The sequence below is a fragment of the Salarias fasciatus genome, chromosome 16, assembly GCF_902148845.1.
Source record: "Salarias fasciatus chromosome 16, fSalaFa1.1, whole genome shotgun sequence".
NCBI lineage: Eukaryota > Metazoa > Chordata > Actinopteri > Blenniiformes > Blenniidae > Salarias > Salarias fasciatus.
The window spans coordinates 18,166,194-18,184,917 of NC_043760.1; the positions used below are offsets into that span (position 1 = coordinate 18,166,194).

Genomic DNA, 18,724 nt, shown 5'->3' on the forward strand with positions numbered 1-18,724 from the left:
AGAAGTCGATGCTGCCTTTTAAAAAACGCAATTACAGCCAGCCATTGTTGTGCATCCTTTGAGATGACAGAGGTTTCTCTCCACACAGGTCCACAGTGCGTATTACTTTTGTGTGAGATGTCTGAGAAAGAAAATGATTTTGTCATCCATCCGTGGGAGGATTTTACTCAATGGTATCAAAACTCGCCTTAAAAAGCTGCTCACCCACCATTAGTGTGGATTTCAGTGGAGAGTTGCTGCTTTGCATTGTCGGAATCGGTGCCGGGCTGTGAATTTCTGTGTTCGAATGCAGCCATGAATTGTGCATATTTTATGTCATGTGTTTTCCTGACGTCCTGCGCTAAACGATTGCTAGAGTCTCATTTTCTCTGGCGTGTTGTGTGGTTGTCGTCGGAGTTTGATCTGCTGTTACTTGAAAAAGATCCAAGTGTGCAGATGTGTCCACAGTATCTGTGTAGCAACATTTGTCATATGGCTTTCCTTTCATGTCGAGCAAAACATGTTTGATCAGATAAAACCAAGATTCATTCTGTTGACACGTTTTGCGTGAAATCCGCCAGAACTATCACAGCAAACGCACAGAGGTGGGAGTGCGACGATAACGCAAACAAAATTGTGTTTCTGCTCATTATCAGTGTCAGGAAGAAGTAAACAAGACACAGCTGCAGTGGCGTCTCTCAACAGAACACTCTCCGGCCTCTTTATTAGGAACATCTTGTTAGAACCGGGCTGGACTTACGTTTGCCTTCTGAACTGCCGCAATTCTTTAATGAATATTTCCAGAACTCTCTTTAATCTTTGCCGCAGAGGTTTTAGAGTTCAGTGGACTCACTTCCTTGTTGAAGAAACTTGTGGGAGATTATCTGAGCTTTCTTACATGCTGGAAGAAGCCATCAGAAGACCGTACTCTGTGGTCTTAAAGGGATGGACGTACTGTGGTGTTTAAATGATTCACTTAGTGTGATTTTCTCTCTGCTGCTGGAGGCCGTCAGCTTCCAGGTTTCACATGCTGAACAGTCAGAGATTGTCTTCTTCTACTTTGGTCTTAATAAGATCTTATTTGAGTTAAGGTTGGCTTTCTATCATGTCAAACCAGTCTCCTCTGACATCTGGCATCAACCAGTCGTTTTCACCCAGAGGACTGCATTTACACTCTTCCATGGGATTTTCAGTCCACCCGAGAGATGGTTGTGCATAGAAACCCCTGTAGTACAGCCGTTTAATTACTCAGACCAGCCCGTCTGGCACCAACACTATAGTCGGAGTCACATGATCTGCCATCTTCATCATGTCTACATGCCTGAATATGTTGTCTGCCAAGTGAACGGCTGCATTAAGGAGTAGTTAAACAGAAAAAAGAAAAAAAAAAGATCTTCTCTTTTACGCTTGTTTTCTCTTTCCTTTTCAGGCAGTTGTTTCATTGTCCTGTACTCCCTGCCTGAGATAAAACACACACTCGCCGGCCGTAGCTCTAATGCCATGTTGTGTCAAAGTGGGCTGATTGCCACTTTCACACATGCAGTAGAAAGGTGGAGGGCAGGTTGGCTCTGATTTCCTCCTCCACATTGTTCTGTCTCCCTGCCTCTGCTCTGCTGTAGATCCTCTTCCTATCTTTCTATTTCTGATCTGCCCTCTTTACTGCTACTGTGGTCTGTGTTTCTGCCTGCCCCCGTTTCTTGGTTCACTCTCCACTATTCATTTTCAATACAGGAGCATCCTTTACTATGATGCAGCTTCTATTTACAAGGAAACATTGATCAGCCAGTGATTTGCCTTCGAGCCTCAAGTAATTTCCACTCGTTAAAAAAGATAAACTGACTTGGCAGCAATTGCAGTGTTGTTTATTTATGGGAAAGAAAAAAAAATCAGGCTCAGAACAAATGCATATATTCAAATTCAACGACAGAATGGCAGTTAATGATCAGGGTCTTCTCTGAGACGGACAGTGGTGTCTGTGCAGAGAGGAACATGCAGCCGCGCCTCAGATCCATTTCAGAGCTGCTGCTGCTGCCATGTGGAGGGTGGAATGTCGATAAAGTCGTTGAATGTGGACCGACTCATCTCCACTGGTCTGAACAGTCGTTATTGCATTAAATTCTTGCAGTAAACTGCACGATTTCCTGAGGAATTTTCTGGAAAGACTGGAGCACGAGAGCTGCCATCGTATACAGATGGTTGCGTGGTCTTTCTGTGTCCAGAACTCGGCAGTGTCTCAGAAGTTGCTCTAAGGAGTGAGTCACAGTTGGATTTCTCAAATCAGGCAATATACACGTTTTTGAAGCAGAACTAGTGAAGCTCAACAGATAAAATATCATCCCCATTTTTCCGGGTTTATCTAAGCGGATCTACCTGGTGGCAGGCGTGAATGTTATTTTATTTGAGAGTAAAATGCATCTGTTATTTTTTTTTCCCTCTTCAATTTGCCATGAATATATTAGCATAGCAGCAATTCCCTCAAATTTCTCCTTTCTTGTGCTCCCTGACTCTTTTTGAATTTTTTTTTTTTTTTTTTTTTTTTTGTAGTTGCAGCTGTTGCTTTTTTTAGGACATGAAAGAGGGCCTGAATTCCCCTCTGATTCTTCAATATTTGTATCCCCGCCTGTGCCCCCACCCTCCTCCTCTCAATCCCTTTCTTAGTCTGAACGATAAAGATCTGAGGTATGTTAGTCATTTTCTGGCTGAACGGTAACACTAGGCTGAGGCCTCCTGACAAGGAGGGCAGCGTTGGAGCCAGGAGGGGGCAAAAAATGAGCGCATGATGCAGGAGTTTGCCTGGCAACAGGTGAAAAGACTTGATAGTAAAAGCTTTAGTAGTTTCTCTCACTGCTTTCTGCCACGCTCTGCCCTTCCTCCAGCCTTCTGCTTACTTTTGAAGAGGCGTGTATCCTTTTGACCCCGTAGCGACGGAGTAAACCAGTCATTAAAAATGCATGGGAATGATCTGCAATTAAAAACAGCCGTCAGTCGTGTGTCGTTTGACAGACGAGTGTCAGCGCGAGGGGCTCCACATGAATATGCCGCCTTCACTGAGTGCATCTCCTCTTGAAGGTGTTCCTGCTTGACATTACTGCTTTTTTTTTTTTTTTTTATGAGGAGTGGGCTGTGGATTAGGTCTGCTTGATGTCAGGGGTTGTGGTGGGCGTGTGAGTCATGGGGGGGGCGGGGGTTGGTGGTGGTGGCGTCAAACTGACGGCATCGCCCGCAACGCAAGAGCAGATGGTTTGAGCCGCCACGCGGAGACGCACAGCCAGAGGTAAAATGAGAGATGCTGTTCATTTAACGACGGCTGATTGTCGCCTGGGCGGCTCTGCAGCTGCAACAGGCTTCACGTCAGTAATTCAACTTTCCCCCCCCCAATACGTTTCCTCCGCCCTTCCGAAGTCACTATAGATGAATGCCTCTCAGTGCTTTGAAGGAATTTGATTTAAACATTTCCACTCCCACAAGTTTCCATAAATGGATCTTGACGCATCCTTGCTTCACATTGTTGGAACACGAGCCAGGAGAGACTTGGTGTTCATGTGCTCTGGCATGGACTTCACAGCCCATTGCCAGAGCGGCTTTTTCCATCCTCAAACAGCCATTACACCCCGCCATGACTCCTTCGTCTTTCTTCCCATGACCCAGAATAATCAGCCTATTGGTTTGTGGCATGTGGCAGTTCAGATTTATTATTAATTTTGCCCTGCTCCTTCATACGTTGAAGTTATTCTTGAGGCAGTGTGTCTTTAGAATATGTATTGATCATACTTTATCATTATGAGAAGCTTCACTGATAAATATTTATTTTGATAATAAAAAAGTAAGTTATGACTTGGAAAAAGTCATTTTTGTCTTCACTTGTGAATATCTCTCTGAATTAGGATGCGTTAAAGTGTACATAGTTGTACTGCTGTGTAGCTGTGACACCTTAGCTGAGCTGTGAACACTGTGCGGGTCAGCCTGATGAATAAATCACTCATTCATTTCTGTGAAATCCATCAAAATGTTTGTTCTCGTCACCACCTCACTTCAGTCATCTTTTCCACTGCATACTCCCTGCTGCACATACGCCTAGTGAAAAGGAGACATGCAGACCTCAAGATGATACCTAAAAGAAATAGAATTACATGTGAATATAGGCTCTTCATTTCATCCTAGTTATCAGTTACTAATATCTTACTGGCTAAAGGTGTGGAGTCACAGACACCAGCGTTCCAGATGCACCATAGCAAGAGCCATGCATGTAAAGTTAGAAAAATAGAGATCTAAATATGAATCTGGTTGTGTTCTGAGTTTGATAAGAAGAGATTTGACATGACTATTTAAATTTAGATTAAAGTAACGATTGAATCAGGACAGAGGAGTGATTGGGCAAGTTTTCATTAATTTTGTTGTACTTTTATTAATCAGCTTAACCAACATGACTAGACGCAAATACTGGAAGACCTAAAACAAACCAGGAATCACAAAATAAACACAAGTCCACCAAGTTTATTCCACTTTTCATTTATATAAACAAAAGTAGCATCATTCATTTCATGTTTTTTTTTTTTAATTTACTTGGACTTTTTACATCCAGATGATTTTCATCCGAACTTGTCCACTGAGGTTTTCACATGCTCAAATCATTCAAGCGTCACATCAGAGGAGATTAATGTTGACACAAACACATCAGCTGAGGTGCGATAAACATACTTGTCTGCTAATTTAGCTGCTGTCAGGAAGGGACCATCGCGGACATTGACGATGACACACATCTCAAGGCAGAGAGATAAAAAGAGATTCTCCTTGAGGGAAAACGACAGGATTTAACTCTCAGACTGGCCCAGTTTTAAATGCTAAATATCCTGGGGAGAACGTGGCAGGTTGGAACTGGCTGCCTGGTCCAGGTGAGGCTGTTTGCCTGAGATGGCAGAAAGCCAGCAAGCACACGGTGTCCGTCAGCAGAGCAGGTGGCGGGAAGGTCAGAGCACAGCTGAGCTTGTTCTCATTAAACCGCTAATTGATAAACAGCTGATGATTGTTTAAAAAAAAAAAAAAAAACAAACCCAAAATTTTCATATTGAAAAATCAGTCCTATTAGATGTCGCACACTTTTCGTCACTGCCGATTTTCGCCCAGCTGTTTTCGATCTACACACCCACCAGGGAACAAAACTGGAGTATTTGAAATGTAGCCAATGTTTGTTTTTTTTTGTTATGCCATTACTTAAATATTCTCTCACACCACAAAAGTATAAGAGATATGTTAGGATGGGCCATGGGTGATGAGGTGTCGCTCTAAAATCCTGAAAGACCTGGATTTCTGCAAATGATCCATCTTCAAAATAATAACTGTAGCTTTGCTGCTGTCAGGTGATTTAAAAAAAAAAAAAAAGCTCTTTATTCACTGTGAGTAAAATCTTGCATTAAAACCTGTTCTTGAATGCACCCCTTGCACAGCCGTGGCTTCAGTTTTGACAGAGGTTTTCAGTGAATTTACCTGTTGGCTGGTTTTTGTTTTGACCTGAAAGGACCCTTTGTTTGACAGGTGGAGAACAGTTGAAAGTTTAGACAAAAGGCGGGCAATCCTGGCAAAATCTTCGATTGTGAACTAAAACCCGCAGACTTAACGGGACAGTCGTACGGTAGTTCATTATTTGACAGCTGCTATGAGCTACAGAATTGACGCCAGCACTGCACTAAAACAGCAGTTTGCTGATTCCGTAAAATGTAGAATATTCACATCCACATTCCGTCTATTTCCATACCAAGCTTGTCCCTGCAGTCAGTGCTTCTTCAAGTACTCAGTTCATTTTCTGAAGGCACTGGTGGTGCATGCAGATGACGCCTGATGGAAAATTTCCATCCATCTGAGGGCTCGTACGCGACAGTCCTGCCTGTGATAATTAATGAAAACTAATGCATGCCATGTGTTTTTGAGCAGATCGATAGTGCTGAACTCGTAGAGACAGGAAAAATAAAACGACATGGAGAGCTGACGGGGGCTGGGAGGCTGCCATGTGAGCGAAGCCACGGTTTCCATGCCTCTGCTGATAACTGTATTTAAATGCTGGAGTCGGGCTGTGGCTCTCTGGAAGTCTGAGGTGAATCACTGCTCCGTTATTCTCTTGATTGCTTTAATTTAACTTGATTCATTGTAATAATCTCAATCGAAGATTTGATCTCCAACTCTTTGAGTTTATTATGTCTCTGCTTCAAACCAAATGATAAATGCTCCACCGATGGGATACTGGGAGTTGTTCGTTGAAGTACTCTGTTGCCGCTCTCTCCTCCGATTCAGTGCAGAACGCCGTCGTCAAACTTACCGTCATACCTGTGTGATTCATGGCGTACAGTGCAGCAGGTAACTGAATGAGCCTTAAAAGAGATTTTATTTTTTTATACTCGGATTATTGATTAAAGACCATTTGATTCAGTTTCTCTGATAAGTCTGACTTGATTGATTTTCCACTTCAGAGAGGAGCTGTGTTGTTGATGTGGCTCCGGTTAGTTATCCAGTCTTCTTAAACTTCCCAGAAGCTCAGTCTGAATGTTTTATAACATTTTCTCTTTAGCACTAGGTTCTGTCAGGATGTACCCACCTCAGGTCGTCCCTTTAAATATTCTAAACTTTAACGACTTGCTGTTGGTAAAGACTTATTATACAAGTACCGATTTTACTATTTCCTTTCTATGTTTGTGGATATTGATCAATACTGCAAGACAGAAGCCATTCACCTATTTCAAATTCAGTGTTTACGCAAATAATAATAATTCCTAACTAATTCTACTGGACTGTCTGAATATGTATAAAAATTATCAATGTACTTGATGCACAAATCATATATAATAAGAGATATCATGAAGTTAAATAGTAAAATGTTGATTTGCACAGATAGTTCAATGAAAGGCTCTTTGTGAGTGTTACTGGACCTTAAAGAAGCTCAAGTGGAGCATAAAAGGTGGTAAAATGACCCCCTCTACTGTTCTCATTACAAGGTTATAGTATCAATCTATTTCTTATCTACTTCTATATTGTGATGAAATGTTCTCATTTATGAAAGCTGTGTATAACAGCTGTGTTATTTGAAAATGTAACACTCGGGCTGCTTCATTCTACCTGTAACAGTCTAAGTTCATGTGGGACAAAGTTGCATTCAGTATTCTTTTGAAGCGAAGCCCTCAGAATGAAATAATCCCCTCCGGTATTTAACAGGGTTGCTACACCAGACAGTGACATGAAATTATGCGGACGTTTGCAGATGTACTTCAAAAGACTTTGGAAACACCAAGTTGAGTATCTGTTTTATTTGTAAAATATTCCACATTGAAAAGTAATAGGCAATTGTTGTGACACCGGCTTCACAGAGGCTCACAGCACTAAGAAACACACAGTTCATTTAGTGCACATGCATCATGCTAGATTCAAAGCCCTTACAATAATCACAGTTCTTTGCACGGAAACTCAATGTGACATTTGGACGCCGGGTTTGTTTGTCCATCCAAAGCAACCATTATGAGCCCAGGTTTTCCCTTCGGGCTCCGGTGGGACTAATAAACTAAGCACAAGCTAATAAACTCACTAAACACAGCACACACAGTGTGAAGCAATGCATACACATCTCACTCTCTCTCTCTCTCTCTCTCTCACACACGCTCAACGGAGTCGCACACGCACATACACGGGGGGCTGTAGTGAACGGCACAACCGTGCACATCGAGGCTGGTTTCTAGTCTTTCGCAGCCGCGGACAAAGCAGCAGAAGCGGTTAATGTGCGGAGACGAGATCCACTGATAAAGCTGTCGATGGTCTGAGTCTCAGTTCCAACCCGTCGTTCCACACGTGCGGGTTCCGCGTTGGCTCGTCCTCTAATTTCTGTTACAGAATCGGATGCAGTTTAGTTTGCAAAGACAGTCCGGATCATTCTGGATACTTAACGACTCAAGCTCACGTAGCGGTGCAAAAGGTCGATGCCACATCACCACTTTGCAAATAACGACCACCCAAAACTTATTGAATTCTGATTTTCAGCCACCGTTGTGCTGTAAAGATATAAACACTGTCCTGTGAGACAGTCCCCCTGTTCTCCTCCTCACACCACATCACAGATCAGCACGTTGTGAAAGATTTTTAAGCCAGTACCTTTCGTGAGCAGGGTGTATTTTCTCTATCTCCCTCCCCTTTTCCCTCCTTCTCCATCCTACTTGACAAAATGCAGGGCCTCAGCTGCCACCACGGAGCCTTTGCTGCTGTCGAGACTGGTGATCAGCTTGTAGCCGGATTTCAGCGCCAGCATCACCGTCTCCAGCTTCAGGCAGTCCAGCGTGCACAGGAATGTGCTGTCCTCCTTCAGCACGAGCCGCGAGCCGGGCTCCGACTTGATAAAGTGCCGGAACTGGATCACGTTGGACGACACTATAAATTCTTCCGGAAAGCCGTCCAGGCGGCTCTTGGAGACCTGCACCAGCCGCCCCTTGACCTTTTCGATGAAGGCGGGGTCACTGCAGTACACCTTGAGGCCCTGAGACCTCTCATGGCTATCAGTCACCTCCAAAAATGCGGGCTCGCGCTGGGCCGCCCTCTGACTTTCCCACTCCGCCACGGCCTCCACCAGTTCGCTCAGGTGGTAGAAGTCGGCCTCCCGTCGCAGGAGCCCCGATTCCCGGAAGTCGTCGGGCAGCTGGAGCTCTCCGGTCCGCAGGTAATTGAGCACATGGCGAAAAACGGGGCCGTCTCTGTCGATGAAGGGGTTTCCCATGGAATCGGTGTGCTGGACCGGCTTCTTACCGTTGGCCAGCTCCTCCAGGAAGGACCCCTGCTGCTTGGAAAGGGTGGTCCGGTGGGCAGTGTACAGGAACCCCCCTACATTGATGGTGATGGTGCCTGAGGACGGCTTCTTGAAGCTCTTGCTGGGCTGCAGCAGGTCCGGGTTGATGTGCCTCAGTTCACTTTCCATCCTTCTGAGGTTCCATTCCATTCTCCAGTCTCCCTCTCCAGCCTCGACCCAGCCTCAGAGCTGGACTGTCTGCAAGTCGGGTCCAAGCTCTGTCTTTCTTTCTGTTCTCCTTTTTTTGGTCTTCCTTTTTTGGATAGAACTGTGTGGATCTGTGGTGCAGCAGAGAAAAAAGGAAGAAAAAAAAAAAGGTGTTGTCAGCTGTCGTATAAGTAAGAGTGAATGTGTGTGAGAGTGTGTGATGGTGGATGGGTGAGAGCTGTCTGGCTGAGGAGCTACAGGGAACTGGGAGCTGAAAACAGACTGGCTCTCTGTGCTGCTCCGTGTCTCCTCCCTCTCCCTCCCTCTCTCTCTCTCTCTCTCTCTCTCTCTTGTTAAGAGTGGGTGGGACGACAGCGTCACATTCAGAGAAGAGCGAGGGAATATGTGAGCAAGCAACCGAAGAGTAAGAACTCCAGGATCTCTTTCTCCTTTCGCCGCTTAATTATCTTTGATTAAAAGGTGCGAAGCTGAGCTTCAGCAATTACTTCACACACACCATTCTCTCAACAGATGGATTGTGTGTATGTGTGTGTGTGTGAGGGGGTGGGGGGGGTTCCTTTTTTTTGTGGTGTGAAATTGTCTGATTGTGAGAGTCTGAATAATGAAACTCCTTTTGCAGCCAAAATCCTGTTTACCACAGAACACTCAATGCAAACCTGAATCCGTTTGAAAAGTGATCCAGTTTAATTCGGAGAGGAGAAATAACTCGATCCGAAATTAACTTGTTGGCAGTTCTGTCTTGTCTCACATAGTGATAGGAAAAAAACAAAGTAAGCTGCAAGCCTTACTTATGTAAATGAAAACAACCGGAGAGGCATTTATGCAAATATCTCTCTGGCAAAGTAACAAGCGGCCCTCCATCGTAAGGAACACTGTGTGTGTGCACGCTGTGTGTGTGTGTGTGTGTCTGTGTGTGTGTGTGTGTGTGTGTGTACGTCTGCTCAGATCAGATCCTGTGGAGGAAATGGACCAATTAGAATTACCGGTAGTCTGGTCATGCAGGACCAGTTTCATGTTTTGGCCTGCAGCACCTCCGTCAGAGGAACCGCATTAGACTGGCCATTTAGTCGAAACGACTGACACCACCACTGTGTGTGTTGCGCATGGAAGTGTTTATTCGTGGCGCAAACGTGTAAAAACTCTCAGTTCATATGAAACATGGGGAAAACACACAGAGGCTCTGGCATTCCCCGGCAGGGTGATGTTTTTGGTTGCTGACTCGTTGCAGTGTGCGATAAAAAAACATGAGAATCTGTGTCTGGAAGTAGTGCAGAGCTGCTTCCTAATAATTAACCAGCCTGCACAGTGAGCTAAATCACTGAACAGAGGAGCCTTTGTAGTTGCTACATGTGGTATAGTTCAGTAATTTTAAGTTGGATGTGTGTTATTTAACAGATGAATCTGTGCTTTCTTTAATCGTTAGTCACTGTACAGCAGGAAGATCAATGTGTACTTTAGCAACCACATGCAGAGTTATTGATTTTCTCAAGCCAATAATCAATTTTAAAAAGCCACCTATTTTTTTTCCTTTAATGTCTTCAAAGAAGGAGAAAAGCCAGTTACATAATATATGTACACATTTGCTGTCATAAACCAGCACCCTTGTTTTGCCAAGTTACATGTTTCCTTGTGTTTTTGTTGTGCACTGTCTTCTCGCCGTGGGCGCAGAAGTGTCAGAAAATAAATGTTTAACTCTCTGCTCAATGCACATTAACTTCTTATTTTCATAAACACACAAACACAAGTGTGAAAACACTCGGGCAGATAGCTAGCGCACCAAATTTGTTTGTGCTGGATTCTGACCCCAGCCGCTATTCCGCTGAAGGAATATTTTTGTGCAGGCTGTTTTTAACCTACTTTCGATGTGTTTTTACACCAGAGAGGCTATGCCAGTCCATTTGCATAATTTATCAGCGCTTTCACAACAGTCTGGCAGTGACAGAATACCTGGACTCTGGCAGTATTTGTCGCTGTAGGCCAGTGGAGACGGTGGGTTTGCTTTTCAGGGATCTTTATTTACCAAACAGCACACTGGAAAAATATTGATTGAGTTCTGCACCTCCTTTTTTCTTAGATGCAGGACAGATCACGGCTTGGCTTCTCTGAACACTGCAGGTCCCAAGACGACAGATTAGATTAGGGTTGGAGCTGCCACTTTATTTTTTCATCAGTGAGTCCCCACATCTTTTTATTTATATTAGTCCATTAAAAAAAGAACATCCCTTGAAGTTGTTTTTGCTTCAACATCAATCAATCAAGGAGACGTCAACCCACATCGGAGTCTAACCTTTGTTTCGCAAGGATCAGGCGAACAGCTTTTTCAGAAACATTTAGATAACTGGAGCTTATTTATTTAATTACTGTAGCTGTGAAGACTCAGGCAAACAAAACCTGTAACTCTATATGCTATATGCTATATGTCCCATATACTAATATTAATGAGGTTTTTTCACTTTACAGGTGAAACTGAAAAGTACAGATATGGAATATGGGCTGTTGCACTTTTCATTGTATAATTATTATATCAAAACTTTCAAATATGCGCACCCATACATTTGTCAAAAACAGTCCTGGCTTTTGTCATGCATAGATAATCCACATTCTTCAGTTCGGCGACCAGACAGACTCATGTTGCAATCTGCAGGTAATTCCCATTGACTGAGTCTTTACTCATTGTAAATTCACTTTAAAAGGAACAAGCAACAGGCATGTCACATTGATGCAACAGGTTCTCAGCCGCCTCCTCCTCCGAGCTGCTGCTGCTGTAAACGGAAATGTTCCGGCCAGGCGCTGATTGAAGACTCACTTTAGCAGAAACACTCGATTCAGCCACATTCGACTACTGCGATGCTCATGTGGCTCATTGAAAAGCGTCTTTGCCGTCCTCCTCTGTATTTCTCTGTTGCACAGGCGCACGGAGCTGTCAGTTTGGGATCTCGTCATTTTCCTAATCGTAGGTGATTAGCGGTACTATCACTGACATTGACAACACTCGATTCGAATTGCAAATGAGGACGAGATGCAGCAGAGGGGATTGTGGGAGGTTTGACCTGCTTTTTCTGCCTCCTGTTGATTAAAACCGGCTCATCGAGGACAGTCGCTGCCTTCAAAGTCAGCAAGACTGTGCTCCTCACAGCTGCTGGACCTTCCCATCAAACTGATGGCGCCGGACGCCTTAAATTGAATTTCCCAAAACACAGCGAGGTCGCAAGGATTCTCCTTCCCTCTAGAAGGTGGTGAATTATTCAGAGAGCTTGTGGTGTAACATGGAGTCGGTGACTGCTGTGAAGCTGGCATGGCAACCACTTAAAATAGGGTCTTCTATGAGCTTAGCGCTGCCACTCTCTCTACTGTATAGAGTCTGCGTGGGGTGGAGTTAATCTTGACACATCAAGCTGATTATGTATCAGCGTTTTATTTTTAAACGTTACCCAGGGTTTGAGCAAAGCATCTTAATGTCACATGATTTGCACACAGCTGAATGACGTCCGTTGATCTTGACTCAGTCATTTGTCATTAGGACAAAAGAGAAGAATTAAACTCATCAAATCCTTCAACCAGGAGGGGTTGTAACAGTGGCCATAAGCTCTAAAGCCTCTGGTTTGGCTCCCAGTTTGACAGTATCCAGATGCAGTTTTACTACCAGGAAGTGCCTCTGATTTATTCATGACAACAGCACGAGACCCTACATCCAGATGTTGAGCTTTCTCCACCACTTAGTCCACCCAGAAGACGTCCCAGACGGAGGACGCACAGGCAGGTGTTTTTTCCTTTAACAAACTTCTTCAGCTGCCAGATGCAGAGGCCTGCTTCACACAGTGGATTTGTGGTTGAGCCTGCTGGCAATTCCAACTCTTCAGGTCCCTGGACGTCAGGATTTAGAGAGTTTGAGGAAACCCGACACAGTTTAAGCGATCGGTGCTTCTTATTCCTGACCCATCTAGCAATCTTTGACTGGAGACATGGTTTTACTATCCCTACCTGGAGGGGCGTACACACACACACACACACACACACACAAACACACACACACACAGTCCTGTCCGGGTTCATGTTTCACGTGTATAAAGAAGCATCAGCCGTACCAAACACCAGCAAAAAGAGCCTCTGCTTCTCTGCTCAGGTGCTGTGAACGCTGCAGTCGATGATCGACCTCTGCTTTGCAGCCAGTGGAGCAGTACTGAGAGATGTGAACTTCTCCATGTGTGCTCGATGGCTGTGAACAATCACTTCAAATTGAGAGAAATCATGACATTCTGCTGTATTAGATGTTTTACGGTTAAATATTCTTAACTAAATTTCTGCATTATGCAGTAAATATCAGTGAGAGAATTTTTGAAACTCATTTTCAGACGCTGATTAAATTTAAGGTAGCACTTTAAAGATCAGGTGTTGCATGTTAAGCACAGTTACAAATGTTGGCAAGTCACCTCAATGTTAACAAATGGTATCATTACTTCCTTCTTTAATGAAGTAGCCTCTAGGCTTGGCGGAGTTGAGGTCTAATGGAAATTTATATTAAGAGATCCAATCAGTGACTCCACGCCACAATTTCTTACCCTCCAGCTCCGCCGGCTCGCTTGTTGTGGTGTGGAGATCGGCCCGTCTCACAACTCGGCGTGTGGGTGAGCTTGTGCGAAGAAGAAAAGATGAGCGACAAGCAAAGTCTGCTTCGCATCACTTTCTGTCATTAATACCTGTAGGAGTGAAGCAACACCTAAAAGTTGGACACTGTCCAAATTTCAAATGTATTATGCAAAGAGGAGCGACCTCAAGTCTGCACAAAGGCAGTGAACGACAGACAGATTTAATGTATGCATGCAAAGAAATAACTATTCTGTAAGATAAATTATAAAACAGATTTTTAGTGTTTCAGTGGGCGACAGACAAAAGGCACTCCTTGTTTCCATATCAACACTTGTGTCAGGATTAGTGCAGTGGCACTCTTCATGTTACGTTTTCTTCTCCAACAAGGCTGCGGCAGAAGCTATTATGTGCACGGAAGGGGCTTTTTTATAGCACCTCTATCATTAACTCATCACATGTGAAAGCATCATCTGTGGTGAAATCAGAAGGGTGATAATGTGATGCATGTTGCCAAGACATCACGAGGGGCCTCACAATAGAGGATAACAAGCTCGTTAACGCCAGGAAGAGGATTTCAGAAGACTTCTTTTTTTTAATGGTGGAAACATAAAGAAGCTCAAAATTGTTAAAAATGAAGAAAGCAGATCGAAGATTGTTTCCCCCAGGAGGAAATCAAAGTTGTGGAGTGGCCCTTTCCTTTTAAGATGGAAGCAAATGAAGCCACTCTGTTATAGACAAGCTGAAAGCTTCGCTCGAGGCGTGTTGAGGAAACAATTCTGACCTCAAGGTTGTCGGCCTGAACACAAAACTGAGGGGTTTTTTTTTAAGCTGCTTTTGTCTGTCACTACTGACAGGATTTGTACTTCTTATAACCATGCCTTCCAGACATTTTTTTTTTCCTATCTGGAGAATTTAAAATCTACCAGACTGCCTGTTACAGACTTACAAGCATTTCACACTATTGTAACAAAAGCTTCGAAAAAATATTGATATTCCCAGATATTGAAAACTTGATGTCAATGTTAGAAGAACTGTGAGGAAACACACCCTTTGCTCAATTTTTTTGACAATACTAGTCATAAAATCAAAATAAATCCAGACGTTCTAGTCATCAGAGCTGTGAATGCTAATTTAGAACGGCATAATTAGTTTTGATGTTTGATTGAGCTCCTGCTCATACTGTGAATCTATAAGGACCCCCCTCCTCCAACACATCTTATTGAAATGCATGGACTGTCACCTAGCATCTGCAGTGGGCCATGACGACAAAAAGTACAAGCTGAAGCTTAAAAGTTATGCATGATTTAAATTTAATCTGCTACACTCCACTTTTCTTGTGAAGCCCTTGAAATGAATGTAGATTTCTTACATTAAATCTCCCTCCTGTGATTCCTCGCATCAATTTCAAGTGGCTCCAAAATATCATGTAATGTTGGTTCATATATGTCGAAATGTTTATTAATGGGTTTTTTTTGCACATAAATATAATTCATACGCTTCCATGAACTGTTAATCAAAGCTAAAACAATCACAACCCTCCACCGAATCTCTATCTGATCGCATTGAGAGCTGGAAGTCACCAGGTTTCAGCTGCATGCACCTTGTTTGAGATCAGAGGCAAGAATGTTGTTTCTTCGAAGCAGTAAAATCAAACGAAAAGAGAGCTGGGGTCACGTGAACAGCCTGGGGCACAGGAACAAGAGCAGCTTCTTGTTGTTGCAAGAAAAAAATAAGAATTGTTATTGAAGCTGAATGGAGTTCGATCTCGAAAAGCAAAGAAACATACTATCGGGGAGAAATAGTTTTACCAGAATTAGGATCGGAGGCCATGGTGGTTGACGGTCTTGAGTGATGTGCAAAAATTAATTGGCTTTCATCAGAGTATGAGGAGGAAATACAAGTTCAGACTCAGGCAGCCTGTCATTTAAAACGAAGGGCGAGACTTCACTTCTCTTGAATCTGCATTTAATGCTCTCACTCCACATGCAGGTTCCTTGTGTTCGTGACACGAATCCCACTCTTAAATAGGGTCTGCGAGTTAGTCGGTGATGGTGGACGGAGGCCCGGTGGGCGGCGAGCTGTTTGTTGTGTTTAACATGAAGGTCAGCTTCGAGGAAAGGGCCTCAGAGCAGATGGAGGTAAGAGATGAGAGCGAGTGGGCGGACAGCTGACCCCGTCCCCCTGGCATCGGTCTCGCTCCTCCTCTGCCGTCTTCACTCCTCCATTTTTTTTTTTCCTTCTCAGCTCTTAAATAATTAGCTAACTGCAATAGCTTCGTAGGCATGTACACATCTTTGATGTCTTTTATTTTGAGATTTCCTTATGTGATCGCATAACCTTAAGTCTGACATGAGCTGCTTTTCGGATGAGCTTTAGCATTTTCATGGCTGTACTTACTACATTTCTTCAGTTCTTATGGCAGCCTTCTGTTATATTAAGAGATGCCGGCATCATGAAGAAACTGAGCTGTAGTAAACAGACATGTGGCGTACCTGCTGCTCCGTGAACTCTGGTGTTCGGGGAGCGTCTGATTCAGAGATGGAGTTAATCTCTTTTGTCTTTCTGACACCGCGAAAGTGAAGTATCCCCAGCTGAATAGAATTTGGATGCGGAGTGCAGTCAGCTGCAGGTCCGACTCATGAGTCACCTGCGAGCTGAGGCTCTTTCACTTCTGACTGCGGTCTTATGGCGCCTTCGGTGGATCTCTTATTCATGCCTATGCAGTACAAAAGCAAAAGTCCTGCTGGTTTCTTTTCGTAATCGGACCTGTGTGTGTGTATGAGAAGGTGAGATTCAATACATAAATGCATTCAGTTGACTAAAGGCAGCCTTCAAATCGATATCTTTACCACAGCTGAGCTGTGACACAACCACATCTGATAGACGTAAACTGTGACGTGGAGTTACCTGAAGCCGCTTCTAGTTTTTACTTTAATTACAGTAATTGTGCCACTTCCAGTGTCTTTGCCCTTTAAAACCTCGAGCCCGGATACGATGAGGTCTGCTGATGGACAGGTCCCACCAAACATGTAATAATGAAGCCTTTTGTTGAGGGCAAACCCACAATTCCTCCTGCAGAGCCGCAGTCGGAGGATGGAATTCTGTCAGCCCATCATGCTCCGTATTCCGGCATGATAGAAAATGTTGCTGCGAATTATCACGGTGAGGTATCCATGCACGGAGTGGAAGCGTGCGATTTCACTAGCATACTATTGTTTTGACATTTGTGTTAAATTCAGGCCTCTGCCATTTCAGAGGATGACGGGCAGGCGTGGAGCAAGTGTTTGAGTTACACAACAATGTGGGAGAAGAGTGATTACAGCTAAAGCAGCGTGGAGTGCATTTAGGCTGTTATCTCTGCGCCGCAGGTCCGTTCACATGTTCCGAACATGAAACGAAACGCTGGAGCCAGGTCTGCGCGGAAAGGTCCTTCAGATGTTCAGTTCTCGCCTCTCTCAGAGGGTGCAGCGAGGGCCTTGAGGTCAGAGCAGCGAGCCTGTGACCGGAAGGTCACGTTTCAAATCCCACGAGTGCGAAGGATGCAGCAGAAAAGGGCATCGGGCATAAAATTCAGAGCCAGATTCAAGGAGGAGTGGAAAGAGCTGGGCACCGGAAAGCGTGACTCAGACAAAGCCCCGCTCTCAAAATCATGGTGCCGGTTGAATTACATGAGAGAACCCTGCTAAATATTTCTGTTTGATTCTCTTCATCTGAAGATTGGAAACCATTAACATCATTGTTTTTTTTAAACGCAGCCTCAGAAAGTGAAAATATCTGAGGAAATTTTGCAGTTTGACAGTTGTCAGCCGCAGAGGATTTCTGTCCTCGTGGGTTAAATGCACTTTACATTTAAGTTAAACTGTCAGGACTTGACTGTCGAACTACCATGAGTAATCTTCCATGTTTTGACAGCTACTGCCCGTAACGTAAGGATTGCTCACAGAGGAGCTGAAAAATATTTTGAATCACTTGTAAAAAGGTACAATTTCAGGAAATCCCTTAGAAGAAATATGTTTGAAATAATTCAGAATAATCCCTTGTAATTAACATCTGTTGAAACCATCTCGTGTTGTGAAAACTGCGACACGTATGGAGCACAGACTCAACAAGCACTGATGTAAACTGAGCAGCCTTGTGTTTCAGGTGGTCCGACGCTCGTGGTTGAGTTTGCTGTTACCATGGCGATGAAGGTTATGCATGCCTGTTGATAACACTGCTGAAGTTTGCAGGATGTTGTTTTGTATTAACGTTTGTGTCCCACTGTTATTACTCTAATGTAAGGTCGACTAGAAGAAAATACAGTTAAGGAAAAGCACATTTTTCTCTTAATTTACTTTTTCAGAATGAAACACATTGTATGAGGCGTATCAAAGTCACGGAAGAGTTTGGAAGAAAGTAAAATTGAATCCAAATGCATCTGGTCAACAAACCAATAAATTAGTTATTATAATTTGTGAGAAAATAGACAAAATTTTCAGTTTTTAATGCAAAACCAGATGTTCTCGAGGCAGGATAGTGATGGTAATCCCTTAACTTGTGTAGAAAAACAAGTCAGACAGATCTGTTTTGCCGTTGTTTGAACAACAGGGATGGAAAATGAAAAAAAAAAAAAAAAAATAGGGTTAGGATGTAATACGAACAATGTCTGCGTGAATGGCGTCCCATCATGAGCCCATTCCTGACTGATGAGTGCGTGGGAGATTAAGGACAGTGGATGTGCGCTCAAGACGTGGAGCATTACACTTAGGAGGGACTCGGGCAGTTTACAGTGAAGCCAATGTGCAGGACTTGATCATTTATCTCAAGTGTTCCTCCCACACACACACACACACACACACACACACACACACACACACACACACACACACACACACACACACACACACACACACACACACACACACACATATAAGCCTTGAGCTACACGTGCTGCGGTCAGTTTTCCCAATAATGCCGGTTCTGTCTTGCTCTCGCTCGCAGTGTGTATCTTGAGAAACATTTCTCTCCTACGTACGGCGTCCTTGTGGACTTTGGGAAGGGGAGGAATTGAACGGTGGGAGTGAGAACAATTCTCCTGTTCTTGACCCTGTTTGACCGCGACTTCATCTGAGCGGATATGCACGGGCAGGATGGAGAGCCGCTCTGTGCATGTGAGCACACATGTTGCTGTGCGTGTGT

The 18,724-nt window shown here is 43.9% G+C and overlaps 2 protein-coding genes across 2 annotated transcripts in view; one reads left to right on the plus strand and one right to left on the minus strand.

Moving 5' to 3' along the window:
- LOC115402681 (general transcription factor IIF subunit 2-like) overlaps nucleotides 1–18,724 on the plus strand; it is a 47,445-nt gene that overhangs the window by 19,208 nt on the left and 9,513 nt on the right. The window lies entirely within an intron of this gene.
- On the minus strand, nucleotides 7,660–9,013 carry kctd4 (potassium channel tetramerization domain containing 4). The gene has a single exon (XM_030112802.1). The coding sequence runs from the start codon at nucleotides 8,939–8,941 to the stop codon at nucleotides 8,165–8,167; it is 777 nt and encodes a 258-aa protein (XP_029968662.1). The 5' UTR covers nucleotides 8,942–9,013; the 3' UTR covers nucleotides 7,660–8,164.

Coding starts and splice junctions, on each gene's coding strand:
- kctd4 (XM_030112802.1), bottom strand. CDS start 8,941: ATGGAATGGAACCTCAGAAGGATGGAAAGTGAACTGAGGCACATCAAC.